At 33.8% G+C, this 21,927-nt stretch overlaps 1 protein-coding gene across 1 annotated transcript; it reads left to right on the plus strand.

Moving 5' to 3' along the window:
• Positions 1 to 13,388: 13,388 nt before the first annotated feature.
• Positions 13,389 to 21,451, plus strand: LOC149807298 (small ribosomal subunit protein eS12-like). Its single transcript, XM_089964951.1, has 6 exons — positions 13,389 to 13,482; positions 13,606 to 13,646; positions 15,877 to 16,023; positions 16,784 to 16,886; positions 20,507 to 20,608; positions 21,342 to 21,451. The coding sequence occupies exons 2-6, from the start codon at positions 13,624 to 13,626 to the stop codon at positions 21,402 to 21,404; spliced, it is 438 nt and encodes a 145-aa protein (XP_089821077.1). The 5' UTR covers positions 13,389 to 13,482; positions 13,606 to 13,623; the 3' UTR covers positions 21,405 to 21,451.
• The last annotated feature ends 476 nt before the right edge of the window (positions 21,452 to 21,927 follow it).

Here is a 21,927-nt window from a genome sequence, read left to right on the forward strand (position 1 = left end):
AAATGTTTCTGAACTGAAAATGAAAATAAAAGCATGAATCTAAAACACAAACTACAAACACCATTGAGTAATGGTACTGTATAGTCTCTCTGAACTTTATATTTACTCTTGTACATATAATCTACAGATATCTGCACATCTGAAAGTATGTAATATTCCCATGGTATATATGTAATAAATGTTCACTATTTGTTTACAGGCAGATTAAGGAGCAAAATTAAACATCAGCTTGGCTCTTTGCCAAGGTTTGTTCACCAATAAAAAGCAATCATCCAAGTATTATGAACTGATGAAGTGGTACTGAAAATAGAAGTAGTTTTTGCAAATTTTCATCTCTGATGACTGTAACATGATTTGAAATTACTACAACTGATAGGCTACATATTAAAATCCATGGGTTTTTGGCACTAAATTTAGAAATTAGTTAACTTTTTAATATATCACACAAGTTTATCTGAACCCATCATTAGCAAAACAAATGTTTCTCTACTGACTGAGATGCAATCAATTCTGATATTTAACTACAGAAATACATGCAATATATTCATGGTTGAGTTAAAATGAGCAAATAATCTGGCAAAAATAGAATTTTGCATCTTCTAGAAAGGGATATCAAATGTCTTGTGTGTGTGTGTGTGTGTGTGTGTGTGTGTGTATATATATATATATATATATATATATATATATATATATATATATATATATATATATATATATATATATATATATATATATATATATATATATATATATATATATATATACTGGATATGCCACCTTAGAACATTGAAACCAAGTGGTTTAAACCAAGAAGTCTAGAAAAAGACAGCCATTCACAAATAAAATTACCTTTTTGCAGCTGGTATGTTAAATTTTCAATAATTCTCTAAATTTGCTTATTAGTCACCCAATAACCTATAATTACAATGAAATATCTGGGATATAATTTGCGTAGACATAAATTTACATAAAATAACAGATGACACTATGGCTCATCGATTTCTAGATCAATATAAAATATCTTTCAGCATCTGCAACAAGTCATAGTCATGTAAAGTTTTACAAAGACAATGGTTTGTCTATTTTATTTGTTTGCCTTGTCTATGTTTTGTATTTGCCTTTGAAAAAGACTCATTACAAGTCAAAAGCACTTAGGCTAGCTAGATAATAGCTTTGCACTGTTCGTAGTCAGTTTATTGCATTTATCTTAATCAATCCCTGACAAACATGATCTCCATATGATTTATATTCTTTTTATTTATATATATATATGCACATGAATCCAATTTACATCACCAGGAATAAAGCAGACTCTAAATGAAAATAACATCAAAGAAAGAAATAATGCTTGTACTTTAACAGGGAAAAGCATCAATGAGCAATTCAGAGTCATGGAAAAAAGACAAGGAATGGCTGTTCCATTATAAGAACAACATCATGTGTTGTGGAGCTCATGAAAATGGATGCTAAGGAAAGTCTTCTTAATCTAGATACGCATCTGACATTCAGTGGGAAGGAATAGTGATGATTCAGCAGGACTATTAAATTTCTTGATCTGCATGTCCAACTGACTACAAAGGATTTGTCAAATTCTAGAACTTCTTAAACACAGTTGTCTGCACTTTTCATCCTATCAAATTACTCATTAATAGAAGCCTAACTTTACTAATATTTATGGTGTACTATATCCATTTTTAGGGAATGGATAGTTTTAGTCTGAAACACTATGTTAACTGTGCTCAACACACACAAAGGTTGTACCAAAAAGAACAAGAACTCCAAATGGGTCTCATATTGCTCAAATGGCTTTGATTGTTGTTTCTAAGCAGGCATATGTAGTGCAGTAAGAACACAACTTTATGTACATCATGCTGAAACTGCATATCACATGAATTTGACCTATTTTACTTCTTTTCATAATTATAATTAAATCAATTACATGTAATGTGGAAAATCTTTACTCATGATCAGAGTCATTCAAGTTAGTGATGATATAAACCTATTTGACAAGTTTTATTTGGAGGAGAAATACCATCTCTGTGTCTAGATGTAAAAAACAAAGCCAATCAGATGCAAGATTATCCAACTAATATGTGCAGATCTCAAATATTACTGAATCTAAGTTAAACTAGATATGAGCTTATTTGCCAAGTTGGATGAAATTCAATAAAATGGCCTGTCTGTAGCAATTGAAATTTCATAAAAGCAAATGTTGACATTCATTTTGACATAATTTACAAGAAATCCAATAAATTTTGAATGACTGATTAATCTGAATTACCATGAAGACTTGTAATTCAACAACTGGGTGTTCTTGCTGGGCAAAGAGTTTTCAATCAATTTGTCCAGTTGCAACCATAATATTTGGGCATTTTCTTCTGCTGAATTTTGAGTATCCGGATTATGTAGACCCATTTATCAAGTTTGAAAAAAAAACAAAGAGAGTTTGATTAGAAATGAATCCCTAAGTGTCTCCAGAATGATAACAAGCTCAGCAAATCTGATGCAAAATGACCTCATTAATATCTGTGGATCTCAATCCTTATGAAGCTCATCTGAGATCTTGATGATTATAAGCCCACATTTCAAGTTTGATCAAAGTCAGATCAAAAATATGGTCTACCAAGTGGTGACATGTAATTGTTAACAAACAGATGGATGGACAATGTGCAATGGATGAGACATGATGGACATATGGACATACTAATGAAACATGACAGGGTCATATCAGTAACCTGATGGACATAGGGACATACCATAAGCTCACTTTACATATTGACCAGGTGAGATAACAACTAATATGTTAATGACAAAACCAGTGCCTCAATTATACCTTAAAAAAATGTTTTCTTCTGAGTATTCACTTATAGTTACAAGTCTGATTTTCATAGATGCACTGTTCAAAGGCATGAACCTACTTAATTAAATGACTGCAAGGGCTGATACCTATGCAGTAAACCATAATACAAGTCCTTCTAGTGTGTGGCATGGCACCTCAATAGGGCCTATTGTAGCTGCCCAAACATAAATACTCTTATTGCTACACAACTGCTTGAGTGTTTAATTATCCAGCATAATATCAACTAACATTTACATCCTTTCAAGATCAACTTCCTCTATTCATGTTATGGACCTGGAATGTTTCAGTAGCTTCCAAACTTCATACTGAATCTGGAAATTCACCATAAATGCATTATGTTAATTGTACTATATTAATTTTACAATGTATACTATCATCAGAAATGGAGTGGTATAAGCATGGCACTGAGCCCCATTCTCGCTAAGCAAGGTTCCAATATTTTAACATATCTGAACCTTGGCTTATGACTGAGTCCTACACTACTCTGTTATTAGTTGTTCACTTTATGCTTTTCTTTGAAAAGGCAGATGAAAAAATTAAAATTATTTTTTTATTTTTTGCGAAACCATGTAAATGATGCAGCATTTGAAATTTTTCTCTAGTCTTCTTTCCAAGGACAAGAAAAATGAACTATTTGTTTTCTCTGATTATTCACCAAATAAATGCTATGTTTTATTACTAGAATGACCTTTAGAACTAATTTTATCCTAGTAACTACTTTGCATGGATTGAAAAGAATTTTATTTAAAAAAAATAAAGTTGTATTTGTAATATGTTGCATGTTTCCACTGCTGATCAAACTGTTCAAGTCATAAAAGAGTTCATAATGTTTAAAAAGTTTTAAAAATTGTGGCTGATCAAACTGTTCAAGTCATAAAAAAGTTCATAATGTTTAAAAAGTTTTAAAAATTGTGGCTACCCTATGTTGCAACAGTGCAGTTTCATTGATTTCCAAATTTATGATAGGGAATGTGCTTTGAGGATACACCCCAATGTGTCAGTTCTGCTTTGCCATGATACAGTAATACCATGATACATTGGTGGCATGATACAATAATACCATGATACATTGGTGGCAATACAAGTATCTCCCTCTGTCCATTTTACGATGGCACAGCACCATGCTGTTCTTAGACTGTTTTGTTTTGTTTTACATTATGTCATGCCTTTTCCTTCAACAACTTGACTTTTCTTCTCTGCTGCAATATAACGCTTTTGATTTCTTGCAACTGTAAAAGCTTGCTTAATGTAACATTAATTTTTGTATAGTTGAAAGTGGCAATATACATGTGATTAAAACTTTGGCTATTCATTAATATACATGTGATCAAAACTTTGGCTATTCATTCAATATACATGTGATCAAAACTTTGGCTATTCATTCAATATACATGTGATCAAAACTTTGGCTATTCATTCAATATACATGTGATAAAAACTTTGGTTATTCATTCAATATACATGTGATCAAAACTTTGGCTATTCATTCAGTATGCATGTGATCAAGACTTTGGCTATTCATTCTGCAGAAAATCAACATGCGGTGATGCAGAAATAAAGTCTTTGCTTACTGACACTAAATGCTTATGGCAGTGTGGGATCACAGTGAACAGCATTTAGACATGAAGTTGTGAAGATATGATTAAAGGAATTATCTTTTCCAATGTGAATTGTCTTGGGAGCCAATGGCTGCATGTGGTCAGTTTTGTCTATTTCAATTTGAATTGTATTTGGAGCCAATAGCTGGGTGTGGTAAATTTTGTCTATTTGAATTTGAGTTGTCTTTGGAGCCAAGAGCTGGATATGGTCAGTTTTGTGTATTCCAACATGAATTGCCTTTGGAGCCAATGGTTGGGTATGGTCAGTTTTGTCTATTTTTGAATTGTCTTTAGAGCCAATAGCTGGGTGTGGTCAGTTTTCTTTATTCCAATACAAATTGTCTTTGGAGCCAATAGCTGGGAGTGGTCAGTTTTGTATATTCCAACATGAATTGGTTTTGGAGCCTCTAGCTGGGTATGGTCAATTTTATTTATTCTAAATGACATGCTGACTATTGTCCATATATTTTCCATTTGTCCATGATGCTCAGGGCTGGATTAAGGCCTTTAGGGGCCCTGGGCACAGCCAGCTATGGGGCTCATAGCTATCCTGCCTTGTTAATATATATGGTTACGGTACTATTAACAACACTGCCTGGGGGCCCCGAGTGGCCGAGTGGTCTAAAGCGCTCTTCGTTATGGATCACTGCCATCTCACCTCTGTCTGCGGCGGTTCGAGTCTAAGATTCAGCCAATGTGGGCATGTGAGAAAGCTTGCCAGTAGCTTCTCGTGGGTCGGTGGTTCTTTCCGGGGTTTTCCGGGTTCTTCCTCCACCATTAATACTGGCCGCCATGTATAGCCTATCGTGCTGAAAAATGGCGTTAAACCCCACAACAACAACAACAACAACACTGCCTGTGAAATCAGATGATAATATACGGGGCCCCTTGAGCCTTGTGGGCCCTGGGCACGTTGCCCACTTTGCCCTATGGATAATCAATCCCTGATGATGCTACAACAAGATGAGATACAAATGCATTGCATATGAGATTCATATTTTCAAACAGGTCTTGCCAGTTATCATGTAAAAGTTTAATGACATGTATTTTATGGCTTCAAATTCAAGCTCAAAATGGACGAGGAAAAACTAGCAGACTTACTTTGTTCTCAAAAGGACTAAATCCAAGGGTACACTAAACAAAAGTGGCTTGTTACAGTAAAAAAAAAATCTCTTTTTTTAATGCATATCTAATGAACCAGTAAAATCACATATCCTGTCCTTCGAATAAATTAAATCATTGGAATTTAAATGATGCACAAGAAAGAAAAAAAAATATAAGGACCAATTTTGCTGAAATTTCTTGTATATCAAGTATATTAACACTGAGTTATTAATATGGGTAAAATGTTTACTTTGATCATGCAAGTAACCATGCATTAGATTTCCTCACAAAGCATTATCAACACATATATCATTTGCTAATTATGGATGAAAAATAATAAGAAAATTAATACTAAGAAAGACTGAATAAAGGATTCTAAACATAGTATATGTAGAACTTTACAAATTAAAATTCTTTGGATACTTACCATGCCCTTTAGAAAAAAATGTCAGAAATACTAGATACAATACATATATTGAGAAGTCCCTCTTTAAGATGCTTTGTAATAGCATGAATTCAGATATAATACAAATGCGATATGGCTCCAAATACATAACTGATTTCTGTAAGTACTACAAAGTTTAAGTGCCAAATAAAGAAGAATATTAGTTCATAATTTGGCAAGAGATGTTGTTTTCCTGAAGAAAAAATATCTAATCCCTGTGTCTTTCTTTATAACAAAATACTGTCTTATCGATGTATCATTCTTTGTATAAAATAATATTGTCCTATCGCTGTGTCTTTCTTGATATGAATAGGGATTTTAAAGGTTTCTTTGTGTGAATCTTTATTTCAATTGTCATATTTATTCGCTATAATTTGATCTTCTTTTATATTTTTTTAAAGGTGTCAGCTCTTTACAAAGATTTTGAACTGTTAATCTAATTAATACTGAACCATCAAATTAAAGCCATTGACTTTATTGTTTTTGTCTTCAATGCATTATGTGTACAATTGTTGCTTTGTTCGAGGTAACCAATACCTAGCTGATATTTGCTTAGTCAACCTGCATGCACTATCAAAAAGTTTCTCACCCAAATTTTATAATCAGTTAGTATATCTCATTAGATAATTGCTAATTATCAACCTCAATCTCACAGCTTAAAATTGACAAAATTATTGGGTAACGCTTTATAAAAACATTTGATAAAAATGAATGCTGCCATCAATTCCGGTGGCTTAGCCTTGTTGTCAATCAATGACCAGTACTACCATCCTTCATTTCTGACGAAGGAAAATCTCTTTGTTCGCTGTTGCCAAAGATTTAATGAGGAAATGTATTTTTGTACTCAGTATTATGGTAAAATGTTACCAAATGTGAACCCCGAGTGCTGGGGGGGGGGGGAATAGCAATGGAGATTAATGTTTAGGGAATATCATATTCGGAAATAAACAAAATCAGCTGTGCTTGGTAAAAGATGTAGCTTCTGTCAGACTTAACAAAACTGAATCTCTTGGCAACATGTGAGATCATGATGATTCATGTCCAGATCATGCTTTGTAAAAAAAAATTAATGTGCTGCACTTAATTAAAAAATATACATTGCAACTAGATAACTCTTACCACTATCTAGTTTCAGCAGAGTTATCTCTCTTAAGTGAAGTGAGTACAGTGGTCCTGGTTAGATTAACAATATAACTTCTCTTTATGACAGTGTGTGACACGCATGCTAAAAAGGATAAAAGGTACTAATAATTCACCAAACTTTAGTATTCAGAAATAAAGTTTGTACCGTGATACATTTTATTGTCCTCATACAAAAAACTTAGGTGTGACAAGATAAGGTAAGATAAATATATAGATAAAATGTTTGATAGATGGATGGATGGATGGATGGATGGATGGATGGATGGATGGTTGGTTGGATGGATGGATGGATTTTGTTTAAAATCGGCATGATACAAAACAACAAGACAACATTAGCACTGATGATGAACTTTTTTAACCGACTTTACATAAAATAAAGACACATTCATTAGTTACGAGAGAATGTATTGCAATAAGAGATTACGAAATGAAAGAAGAACACTACAGTAGTGACAATAACATTGACATATAGGACCCCACCCTGCCACCACACCCTTTATCCACTGACCGATACTCTTAATTTCTGTTGGTTGATGAATGAAGTTTGTGAGATGCGAATTGATGACAAAATGTGTTGCCTGAACACAATTTTCTGTTAATGACAACTCAAACTGCATGAGGATTTACAAAGACTGTTTACCTTCCCGTATTAAAATTCATTTTAAAGTGCACAACATATGGAATAACGGCTTTCAACTTTGCATTGCATCAAAACGTGTACTGAATTCAAAGTTGTTTTATTTTCTGGAGGACTCACGGTACTAATTTAGTTCCCATCGTAAACCTATGCAAACACTATGATATTAAAAGTTCAATAACTTTACATTTCTAAGTGCTCGTTATCAAACCTATATTTATCAATACATATGCATCCTGGACGACAGCTTCTGTGCCGAGAAAACCATTCAAGTCGCAGTATTTTCTGGATCACTGTTATGTATTTTGGAGTAATTCATGCTATATGATTTTATTTTAAGTTTTGGAGAAAAAAATTCAAGGTTATAAATTGTACAGAATATCTTTAGTTAGATTTTGCCTACATGACCTGAGTCTGTTAAGAACGAAAGTTACATAGGATGTATAAATAGATGTTCACATATTTGTTGACAATTATTAATAATTCTCTTAATAATAATAATAATAATAATAATAATAATAATAAATAATAATAATAATAATGAGGACTTTGTATAGTGCCTAATCTTTAGAAGCTCTAAATGCTTTGCAACATTAGACAACACCTATAAGATAAAAAACATATATATTGATATGATTACAAAAACAAACACCATGAAATTAGAAAACATAAAAAAACATGCTGAGAATATTTAAGGTAGGAAACAATATTAGGTCTTTAAGTTTGTTCTTGCAGTCGAAATAAGTGAGTTTTGAGAGCACTCTTGAATTGGATCACTGTGTCTTTGTGTCTAAGTTCAGTGGGCAATTCATTCCACATTGCTGGGCCCTGGTATGCAAAAGAACGCTGTCCATATGACTTTGTTTTCATAGTGGGAATAATGAGTATACGATTGTCAGAAGAGGAGTGTAAGTATCTTGCTGGTGTGTACACATGGGTGAGGTCGGATAGGTATGTTGGACTAGAGTCCATCAGTGAAACGTAGCACAGAGAACATATTTTGTGTTTGATTCTGGATCAAATGGATAGCCATTGTAGGGTACAGAGCAGTGGGGAGGTGTGCTCTGATCATGGTACTCTAAGCATGATTTGAACAGCTGTGTTTTTAACTTTTTTGAAGTTTCTGGAGTAGATATTGAGATGAACCAGACAGAAATGAGTTACAATAGTCCAGTCTTGAAAGTACTAATGAACACACAAGTGTTTTAGTGGCATCAACTGACAGATATTTGCGAATGGAGCTGATGCGTCTCAGCTCAAGATATGCAGCCTTGCATATGTTCATGACATGTTGGTGCAATGTGAGAGTACTGTCTAGAGTAACACCTAGGTTTCGCACTGATTGTGTGAATTTAATGTTGTTGTTGCTGATATTTATTGTTTGAAGTAAAGGATGTGAATAAGACCTAATTGTGCCTTTAGATTAAGTTCTCATAGGCTGATGGATTTCGATGTTTTCATAAGAATTCAGTAACTTCCCAGTGGTTGTGCTAAGTCACACGAATAGGCATGTTTGATGCAAAATGAGTAGTAAGATCTGTCATGTGGGTTATAATGTAAAATTTAGTATCAATAGAATGTAATATAATGAAAAAAAATGAGCATTCATGATTCATTCATATTTTTGGTGTCATCCTTATTTCTTGTGTTCCTTTTGTAAGTCTGTAGATGTGTTTTATTTTGTATTTAGATATTAATAATAATAATGAGGACTTTGTATAGCCCATAATCTTTAGAAGCTCTAAGCGCTTTACAACATTAGACAACACCTATAAGATAAGAAACATAATAATATTATTACAAAATAAAAACATGAACTAAGAAAAACATTAAAAAATAAAAAACATGCTGAGAATATTTCAGGTAGGAAACATTATTAGGTCTTTAAGTTTGTTCTTGCAGTCGAAATAAGTGAGTTTTGAGAGCACTCTTGAATTGGATCACTGTGTCTTTGTGTCTAAGTTCAGTGGGCAATTCATTCCATGTTGCTGGGCTCTGGTATGCAAAAGAACGCTGTCCATATGACTTTGTTTTCATAGTGGGAATAATGAGCATATGATTGTCAGAAGAGGAGCATAAGTATCTTGCTGGTGTGTACACATGGGTGAGGTCAGATAGGTATGTTGGACTAGAGTCCGACAGTGAAATGTAGCACAGAGAACAAATTTTGTGTTTGATTCTGGATCAAATGGATAGCCATTGTAGGGTACAGAGTAGTGGGGAGGTGTGCTCTGATCATGGTACTCTAAGTATGATCTGAGCAGCTGTGTTTTGAACTTTTTGAAGTTTCTGGAGCAGATATTGAGATAAACCAGACAGAACTGAGTTACAATAGTCCAGTCTTGAAAGTACTAATAAACACACAAGTGTTTTAGTGGCATCAACTGAAAGATATTTAAGAATTGAGCTGATGCATCTCAGCTCAAAGATATGCAGCCTTGCATATGTTCATGACATGTTGGTACAATGTGAGAGTACTGTCCAGTGTAACACCTAGGTTTTGTACTGATTGTGTGAATTTAATGTTGGCGTTGCTGATATTTATTGTTTGAGGTAAAGGATGTGAATGAGAAAGTTTTTGTGTTGTGATCAGAATGACCCCAGTTTTATCATCATTCATCTGCAGCTTGTTACAAGTCATCCATGATTTCACATCAGAAATGCACCTCTCTACACCTTGGATGGTAGCATCAACTTCAGTTGGGTGGCTAGATTTGTATATTTGCATGTCATCAGCGTACAATTGATGAAACACTGGATGATGATCTATGACACTTTAGAGCGAATGAGTGTACAGAATGAAGAGAACAGGTCCAAGAACAGACCCCTGTGGAACACCACAACATAGATCAACTGGACTGGAGTGTATTCCATTTGCAGATACAATTTGTGTCCTGTTGACCAAGTAGGACTTGAACCACAGTAAGGCTGTATCATGAATGCCAAATACATGCTGGAGACGGTGAAGTAATATATCATGGTCTATTGTGTCAAATGCTGCAGACAAATCAAGGAGGGTGAGGACTGTAATCTTTCCACTATCCAACGCAGAGAGAATGTCATTAACTACTTTTAGAAGAGTAGTTTCAGTACTGTGGCAAGGGCGATATGCATATTGTACATTGCTAAAAAGACTGTTTGAATTTAGATGAGATACAAGCTGGGATAGAACAACATTTTCTATGATTTTTTAAATGAATGGGAGATTAGAAACTGGGCAGTAGTTCTTTAAATCGTTATGGTCTAGTGTTGGTTTCTTCAGCAGAGGCTTTACAATGGCAGTTTTGAAAAATGATGGGAATTCCCCAGATGAGAGAGAGGCATTAATAACATCAGTTAGTGAAGGCAATACTGGATCTAAGCACTCAAGCAGCAGTGATGTTGGAATTGGATCAAGTTCACATGACTTTGGTGCACTCTTCATCACGATTGTACGTACGAAATCCATAGAGACAGGGTTCAAATACTGCTAATGGTTGCTGCTCAGATTCTGTATCCCAACTGTGTGGTGACGACGAGTCAATTGAAATTGTGGTGTCAAGAGGAAAAACATTTGTTTCGACTGTTCAGTAGAAATAGAAAGTGCTCATTATTTGGGCTGTAATATTATTTTGGAAGTGTTGTGAATTATTCATAGGAGTTCTGGACGATGCCATCTTGACAACGTCAATATTCTTGGCAGACCAGTACATTTCCAGTTTTGAAATTTATATGGAGCTTTCATTCACTTAGGACTTTCAGAGAATTTTATGAGGATTATTCTGGATTCACATCATAAGTTCCTCTCACATTTGCATTTATGACTTTGATAGTTAAAATCTTTGTTAAGTTTTACAAAACTTTATGTAATTGCTTCTTCCTGTTACTTAGTTTGGCGCCATAAAGTCTTAACTCTACATTTGTTAGAAACACATGCTTTAAGTCCCGTATCTAAGAATCAAGTGCTAATTTCAGTAATGACATTTCCAAACTCAAGCCAGTTAAAGGACTGAAATTCCAAAAATAAAACAATGTCTCTTTTTTTTCATTTGCAATTATGATAAGTTATCAAAAGATTAATTTCACCAAAATCTAAATTTCATATCAACCAATCCTGGCCAACCAAACCATATATGGTATAATGATACCAATTGTACAACCACAGGTGGGTGGAGCTCAAGGTGAAAGGGTATTCAGAAATAAACAACAAAACTAGCTGTGATTGGTGCATTATGTAAGAGTTATACTTTCTGTTAGACTTTAAAAAAAGTTGAGCATCTTGGCAACATGTGAGATTAAGTTAATTCATATTTACATCATATTTTTTATTTTTTATGAGTTTCAAAAAATGTGGTACACATGACTGAAAATGTGGCTGTTGTGACTAGATAAATCTTACCCCTGTCTAGTTCCAGTATAGTTATCTCTCTTAAATGTAGTGGAGTACCTGGTTTTATCCTTGTCAAATTGACAATCTAACATTAGTCTCTATAACAGTGTGTGACATGCATGCTGAGATAGGATAGAAAGTATATTTATTTTACAAAACATTAATATTGAGGTATATGGAGAAACATTTGGTACCATGATACCATATTCTCTATTGTAGCTTCACAGATTTTCAGACTGGTTCCCATTTTTTAATATAATTAGTATCCTGTGTCCTGGATGTAAATTTGTTTCCATTCGGATTGTGCGGTATTACTATAATGTGCACTGGAAAAAAATAGAAATAAAATACACAATGGAAAAATTGAAAGCAATGGAAATTATTTTTAATTTTTTCATTGAACAAAACACAAATGAAGGTTGTAATCATCAGACACATATATGTTTGTATTGCCAGTTATAAAATAGAATTAATAATGAAAAACGGATGCTAAAAATTGTACCAAACGTAAGCGCATTTGAGAAAGTATGCTACAGCTTTATGCAAATAATCACTTATGCAATCATATTCATTTCCAACTTTTTTGCTAGTGTAAAGCTTTAGCGCAATGGAAACAATGTTAGTTAGTGGAAATTATTTATTTTGTTTTTAAGTATTTTTTTTTTTTTTTGTATTAAGAAAGGTTAATAGAAGGATTTGATTCTCAATCCCAAACATACGCGAATTCTGATTAAAACACATAAAGCAGTCATCAATCATTGTTCAAATCAGTTGGTAGAATTTTCTACTCAAGAAAATGCAACACAGATATATTCTAACTATATTTCTTAACCTAAAGACGTATTTCTTAATATACATCGGAGCTGGAACTTAAGATACATAATTCCATTGCGCTTGCCAAATTCCACTGCGCATCAAGCCAGTCACTGTCATATAAAACACAAAACACTAAAATGATGTAATTATTTGAAGCTAGCTTGCAAGTAGTTTTTATATTGAAATTACCAATGAAATATATATCCATATTTTGTGATAAAGACCACTAAATAAAATTTACCAACTTCCGAAATCTCCATCGGTCATTTTTAAGTGAAAAATTCTTTAAGTAAATTTGCCTTGTAATTTAAAGTAATTTTTTTAAAATTTTTTTTATTTTGATATAATTTTTTTGTAACCAGAAGTCATATTTCGTATAAATAGTGGCGAAAAGCTGTAATTGTACACTGTGTATACTTCCATTGCGTTCCATTTTTCTGTTGCGTATTTTAGTCAAACCCGGATTTTGTACTTCCTTTTTGAAATAACGTTTCTGGCGTGAATATCATCGTGAGTGAATGGAATGAAAATAATCTGTTAAATTCATTTCCTTTGCGGAGCATCTATCCATAAAACTTTGTACAAATAAAGTTTAATTCTTTACCTATATTAATTTATATCTTTTCTTTGCAGAAGGACGTCCGTTTCGAAATGGCAGGCTCGGACACGGAAGGGTATGTGGCACCTTGCACACATTGTATGTTGTGTGTACAGTATGAAGTTTGTAAATGTGAAGACAAATTGAAAATCTTGGTTTATTCGTTTTGTTGGTTTTAAGAACCATAGGGTGGGTGTGGTATAGTCAAATATAATGTACAGAACATACTGGAAAATATTACTTTATTAGGTAGATCAGTACAATTTTCAACAAGTTTATTACCACTGGTAAAACATGCAGTATACCTGGAATATCATTAAATGTACTTTTTAGCACAATTTAATGGTCAATAGTTAATGAAAACTCGATTCCAAGAAGAACTAGACACTTAAATTTAAACGTTTCATAAACTGAAAATGCCATTAAACAAGTAGATATAAACTAGATTGCATTTACAATCATTAAGTTTAACTGTAAATATATTTTAAAGCATAAAATTAGTACTTGCACATATTATTGATGGTGCTGGTACTTGACTGTTCTAATAGCATTCATACCAAAGAATATTATTTCTGAAAATGTTATCAGTGACTTTATTATTGGATAATTTTTCGGTCTTAATAGACATTTAAAGTAATCTATCTGGTGGGACAATAGTCAGAGTTTCCTCTGACCCTTGCCACCCCATATTTGATATTTGGACATTTGTGTTGGGGTGTAGGGTCAGAGTCCATTCCCCATAGAAAAGTTGGAATTCGCTGACAACATTTAGTGTCAGCATAGGGTAGCCACACCAGCAAACTTGAACAACCTTTCGTTGAGATGTATCTGCTTGAAATCAATAGGAATATGATTTATTTTCTCAGAAATTGCGATCATAGCATTTGTGATGTCTTTAATCCCCTGACAGAAGAGACAAAAGTACATTGTTGCTGAAATTTGACCTGGATCTGGTCATTTGCATTCCTAGTCACATGACTAAACTCTCACAATACATGTCAGTGACATCAGAGGTCATGGTCACGTGATGTCAGCAATAAACCATCTTTTGTATTGCTGTGGGAAAAGAAATCGAACATGTTAATGAAAATCACATAAATTTTATAGACAATGGAAGAAGAAAAAACTTCTCAAAATATTCATTGTGAAAACAACGACCAAAAATCTGTAAATGTTGCAGCAGTTTTAAAAAAAGCCAGATTCACTATGCAGAGAGCACAAGTCACTGTGATAGTCACGTGACACCAACAAAATAATCGCTGACACATGCTATGTACTTAAAATGGTTTTCTGCACCCAGCTGCGATACCGACAGGTTTCTGGTGGTGGTTCTCAGAATAAATATGTTGAGAATTAAGTGTGTATTACATTTATTTACAAACATTAAGTGACATACATCTACAAATTCTATGTGCAACAACTTTGGAAATTTGTTTATTGTTGATATCACGTGACTATATGACGTCTGATGTCATTGACATGTAGGTTGCAAGATTTGTATAGTCGTGTGGTTCGCAATGCAAATGGCCAGATCCAGGTCAAATTTCAGCATCATTTTGCCTCGTCTCATTAGCGCATTAAAGACATCACAAATGCTATGCTCAGGATTTTTGAGAAAATAAATCATATTCCTATTGATTTCATGCAGATATATCTCGGTGAAAGGTTGTTCAAGTTTGCTGGGCCAGCTAGTAAGTGGCTACCTCATGCCAACCCCAAATGGTCTCTGCGAATTCCAACTTTTTGATAGGGAATGGACTCGGACCCCAAAAAAACCTGCACCCCACAATTGTTTTTGGGAATAGGTTGCGAAAACTTTGTAAAGTGTAAAGACCGTTTGCCTGTAGTGCAGGTGGGTAGTGTATATTTCTGAATATCAGATTGGAGCATAAAGATGTGTAACCAATCTATGTGAAGTGTCTGTTGGTTGAAGGGCTGAATTCACAAACAGCACTTTTAAGAACTTGTGCGGGTTATTTTGACATGGTTTTCATATTTGATTGGTCAGCTGTTACGCTTTTGTGCCATTCATGCAAAGATGCAACATAGATTGAAATCTGCATTATGTCTACCCATGCCATCAAACATTGACCAACCAAATGAACAAATTAAAACAATGAGTAAATTACAGGTAAATAGTGCTTAAACAAACATGTTTTTAACAATCTAGAGTCAGTTGTTAATTTTATGATGCAAAAATTTAAATATTTCATTGTTGTTTCACAAGTAGGAATGGATTGAATTATTTTGTTACCCATAAATTCATTTTGTTGCTGTTTTTTGTAATTCAAGATTTTCGCTTTCAGAGATGATGTTCCAGTAGCAGCAGCAGCAGCAGCAACAAGCGGAGGGTCAATGGACATCTATACTGCCCTCCAGGAAGTACTGAAAACAGCACTGATCCATGATGGACTAGCACGTGGACTTCACGAGTGTGCCAAGGCCCTTGACAAGTAAGACTTTCTTTGGAAGATGATCATAGTTTCAGATATCCACTTGTTTGCATCTCCTGATGAGTGGATGAAGACAAATGGATTTTTCCTAAGTAAAAAAATAAAACAGCAACACATTATATTCACTGGACATATCCTGGATGATGAATAGCACAAAGGTCTCACTAGGAATTTAAAACTAGGAGTCCAGGGCTCCCACTTTGGTAAAAGCACATTTTCCTGTAATTACAAAATTATGTGTGCTCTTGCAGCAACAAAATAAGGTGAGAAAAGAAAACAGACACCTGAAGCAAACTTGAGACAAAAATGGATTCTAGCCATGAAAATATTAAGACACTGGTTTAAAATCCTTTAGGTAAATAGTGTACCCTTTCTAGTATCATGTTTGCATTGGATTACTTTTTTTTTTTATTTAAACCCCAGCAAGGTCTGCTTTCTTTGTGACATGATCTGAACTACAACAAGTATGCCAGATTGGCAAAAGTAATGGATCATTGATGCATGATGGATGTTAGCAGTGTTGAAGTTCAGTGCTTTTTATGGTGTAGAAAATAGATTTTTTTCTCAAGGTGCAAAATCATCAGAGATGAGCAAGTAGTAATGTGATGCCTGGCACAGTCATTCTTACATCTGGTCAGGATGAGAAAGTGGGTGGCTTTCCTGAGCCATGCATCGGATTCTAGGTTTGAGCATGACACTAGTGTTACAAATTATTGTCTGGGTGTGCTTGAGTTTAATTGCTTGTTCTTGTATTTTTCAGGCGTCAGGCTCATCTTTGTATTCTAGCCAACAATTGCGACGAACCCATGTACGTCAAGTTGGTGGAGGCACTTTGTGCAGAACATGGAATCAACCTTTTGAAGGTGAGTACTAACTGCAGAAAAGCTGAATTTTGTATTGGGATTTATTTGCATTACAATTACAGCAGCCTGCACAGAGTTGCAATTGAATTGTATACAAATTCCATCACAAAAGAAATCTGCCCTTGAAATGGGCACCGTGTCCAAAATTAAAAAGTCTCAATGGCAAAAAAACTAAGTTGCAAAAGCAACCTACCATCCTTGCTTTGTCTACTAGTCAAAATTTTGCATATTTTGTAGGTGCTACAATGTCTTGAGCACAATTATTGAAGGATTTTGTGAAGTAGATCAGCTGAAGAACTAAAATGAATGATGGGTTGGAAAATGTGGTCATAGCAACAGAGATGTTCCCAGGGCATACAATCGTGTAATTCACACAAATTTTTTATTAAGTTCATGCACTTGGAAAACGGTAATGTGCAAGAACTCCTGCAAGTTAGTTACAAGTCATGCATTTTGTTTGTCATCCAGGTCCACCTTTAGAAAGGGCACTTGGCACATTTCCAAGGCATGATGTAAACAAATAAAGATCAAATGCTTCATTTATTTTTAAAAAAAGATCCCTGACAACAAACCAAAATCTGATCAATTTACTGAGAAAGTATCAGTCCTGAAAGTTTGTTTTGGCATATAAATATGCAAACTTCATTGCATGAAATTAATGCTGAGACATCGAAATAGACCAGTTTAAAAATCATTCAGAAACCTTATTTATGTGAGAGAGAGAAAGCAAAGTTTTTCAAATGATCTCTCATTTCCAATGCTCCATAGACACTCTAGAAGTAGGACAAAAGGTTACTGATGAATTCTTAAATTGTGTTATATCTACCACTATAGATGGTATTTATTTGTTTTATGTTGTTGGCTTGATGTGCAGCAGTTAGTGTTTCATCTAGGCTGCAACATCATGGGATTCTCTTCCTCCTCCTCCCCCCCCCCCCCCTTATGCGAGCAACTCCCACAAGTATACAAGTTTTAAAGGGAGAAGTTGCGCAACAAATATATCCCACATGCTTTGTAAAAAAAATTGTTGACAACATTTTCAAAAATAAAGAACATTTATTTTATGCATCAGAATATACCAGTCTCCTTTCCACAAGTCTGTATCATTCACCACAGATTATATTTCAAATGGAGTTCCCAGAATTAGCCAATTCACATGCATATTGCAAGTGTTTTAACTCCATAAATGAAGTGGATAGCTAATTATATTTTTTTATAGTTCATTACTGACATCAGGGAGGATAAAACGTTTTCCAGATTACATCTGCGTTCAAATGCAACAGCTGAAAATGCTGACGGGGCACTGTTGCTGAAGATGAACATGTCAGATGATTATGAGATAATAGTTTGTCACAAATTCTTGGATAAAATATTAAAAGTTCAGTTCACTGATGAACAAAACATGCTCCCTCTTCTGAATAGTCATGAGGACACGCATGTAGTACAGAATCTGAGAACTGTTGTGTTGTTTTAACTTTAATTTAAAAAAAGAAAATAACCCAGAAACATCCAGATAATTAACAATGTTTTCACCTATTTTTACACTGTTTGGAATATAAACAAAAGTCTTTAGAATATTATTGAATCTTCTAGTCTAATATCTTGGTATCTCTCCCTTACTTGTAAAGGAAAATGGGAGATAACTGTAAAGAAGTTATAAAAAAATTCCCTTTTTTCTGTCTTCTCAGTTAACTTAGACCTGTATTCTCCCACAAATAAAATATGTAGATGAAAAGTTGTGGAACATAAAATTTGTTTGTGTTAAACAACATTCTTGTGGAAACCACTCTATAGAATGTGTTTATTGGATTGAGAAAAGTGTGGGAACTATGTATATAAATATGTTGTGCATTTTTTTTAAAAATGCATTTATGCAGCCGATTTTACATGTAGGGTCATCCTAACACAAATGTACTTAGTTCTTGGGTCTTGACTGGCAAACTAACATTCCAAGCTCCTTTCCCTTGAGAGCAATTCAGGAGGGATAATTTACTCAGATGAATAATGCCCAACAAGATCAGCAAACTGGCAAGTGATTGGCAGTCTTGTTGAATATAGCTAGTTTGAAAATGAACCTATAACTGGTTCTGATATGTAAATTGATACTTTTTAAATGATTAACAAATAAAAATTGTTTGACCTTTGTTTAAAAGCAACAACCTTGTGAAAGGATCTTGGTCAACAGCTTGTTTGCATTCAAGTGTCATGGTCTTCAACCATATACAAACACTTGATGGACATAATGAGATCTGCAACCAATATTATTAGCCCTTTGGTCTACATGCATGCACATGCATGAAATAGAATTTGTATGTCCTTTCCATTTCCCTGGCATGGTATTAACATTATGATGTTTAAAGTGCTATTAAAACAAAAAAAAAAAAATATTGGCTGATTACTTTTAAAAAAATGATCATGATTAACACTAGTTTATAAATGACGTACTTTTTGGATGTGAAAAATGAAATGATATATATAGTCCCTCATGTACTTGGCCAAGTGGCTAAGATTGGAGTGATGATCAAAATATGTTAGAATTGGGATTTGTGTTCTCCAGACAAAAACTCTTTTGACACCAATTTCTTGATAATGGATACTTGGATTTGTAGAAAAAAATAGCCTTGTTTGCAGGTTCTGGGATGGTCACTGATAATAGATGGAAACAGTGTTGCGAATTGTTGCATAAAATATTAAATTTTGGTTCATTGATGAAAAAAACATGCTCCCTCTTCTGAATAGATGTGAGGATAAACATGTATTAGTACAATATCTGAGAACCAATATATTTTAGCAAAATAAATGTCCAAACATTTTCTGAACCTTTTGGCAGTAATTTTTTTTTTTTTTTTACACCTAGCTCTGCACTTTGTATGATACAAAGTTTCCAGAAGTTACAATACAAAAATCTATGGTCTGACAAATTGAACTTGTATCTCCATTTGTATTAATAATTATAAATGTATACACTGGAGATAACCTTAAATAGGTTGGATGAAAGTTGGCATCTTCACTTTTCCCACAATTCCAAGAATATGTGGAATCTTCTACCAGCGCAATATATCACTGTTGAATAGTTGATAATAAAGTTAAGTGAAGTTATTGTATGGCTCTGTAAATAACGCTGGTTTTGATTCCATCAAAACTGCTATTTTCAGCATTTTTAAATTTTAAATTGCTAATTTGAATTTAAGCATTACTGGTCATTGAATTCTTTAAAAATAGAGAGTAAAGTGTCGGTCCAATAATGTGAATATTAAGTTGTTTATAAGGAAACTTTTGTATAAAAAAACCTTCAGAGTTTCTAGAAATCGTGCCAATCTGCAATCAAATAGCCAGCATTATTTTTAAAAAATTCAAAAGTTGTCTTTTTGACAAACTTTTGACAAATGATCCTAGCATCAAAGCTTTGCAAACTTCTACATGGGAGTGCAGATAGGTTACTGAGTACATATAAAAGACTTAAAATGTACAGATTAGTAAACTGTTTTGGTAAACCTCTAGATAGAATTTGGCCAGAGGGCATCAAAGCCTTTTAAATTTTGTAATCGTGTTAATTTGCTTATTTGATATTTTGAATCGTGTCAAGGTAAATATATCAGAATATTGAACTAATATTTCAGGTTGATGACAACAAGAAACTCGGAGAGTGGGCTGGTCTTTGTAAGATTGACAAGGAAGGCAAAGCCAGGAAAGTGGTTGGATGCAGTTGTGTTGTGGTCAAGGTAATTTCAAACAATTAACTTGGGATATATAAGGTGCAAGAATGTCATTTAAAAGACACTTTACCTATTTGACTTGGTAGAATAAATGGATGTCAAGCTTCATGGGATAAATATGAAAGATAAATATGTATTTAAAGTAAAGATGAAAATAAAATGCTCTCTCTTACACATAATGCTAGCCTTTATGAAGTTTGGATGATTGGGGTATTCTTTTTAAAGAATTTCCTTAAATGTTTCCATAAGAGTGTTCATAAACATTATTGTTTTGTTTTCATATGTTGCAAATTGTTATGTAAAACCGTTTTGTGTACTAAATTGTAGACTTGCAATAACTTGAAATAATTCCCTCCCCCTTCCCCTCAGCTCTTTTACAATTTTGTTCTGGCTGTCAAACATTTCCTTTGTAAACACATCAGCTTTGTGATTTTTGTCTTGCCTGCCTGTCCAATGACCTGCTGAGGGTGGGGGATGAGTGTAGTTCATTATCTTTGCATTTTTAGAATTTTAACTTTTTCTCAATACCATGTAGCCAGTATTGTGTTGATGTGTTACATATATATATATATATATATATATATATATATATATATATATATATATATATACACACACACACACATACATACATACATACTGGCATCTAGTTAAAACTATAGAGGACATAAATTGCATTTTAAAATTTTTTTTTTTTTTATAATGGAGGATTTCACATGGCTCTTTACATTTTTTCCAGGATTATGGAAAGGAATCCCAAGCCCTGGATGTTCTGAATGAATACTTCAAGTCAAAGAAATAAAGCCATTCCATCTGGATAATACAAGCAATAAACTGTGCAAACAGTTACCGTGTTCTCTCATTCATTTATAACCCTTTTATATCTTGCTTGCTTAAAGATGTTGAGATGTTGCAGTCACTTTTCTGAAGGCAACTATAGCAGTGGCATCAACACTGTTAAAGTTTTGTGGTAAAGGTTTTCAGAGTTAGACCTTTTTACATCATTTGCTGAATTCGAGTTAAACTTTATTATAATTTAGTTCAGAAGTTTATGCCATGATGTGCCAGGAGTTCCTGTTTTAGCTGTTTTTGTTAAACATCATAGGAAACCATGTTAAATCATTGCATTAAAAGTTTGCAAGTTGCACATTCACTGCTCTGGTGGCCTAGTGGTTAGATCATCCACCTTGGATGCTGGAGGTCACGTGTTAAATCCCCAGCTGAGTCATATCAAGACTTATAAAAATGGTACTAACAGCTGCTGCACTAGGTGCTCAGCATCAAGAGGTTAGCATTAGGACTGGTTGGCTAGGTGTCGCAATAAT

This window comes from Sinohyriopsis cumingii, chromosome 1 (genome assembly GCF_028554795.1).
Source record: "Sinohyriopsis cumingii isolate HCF-2022 chromosome 1, ASM2855479v2, whole genome shotgun sequence".
In the NCBI taxonomy this organism is placed as follows: Eukaryota; Metazoa; Mollusca; class Bivalvia; order Unionida; family Unionidae; genus Sinohyriopsis; species Sinohyriopsis cumingii.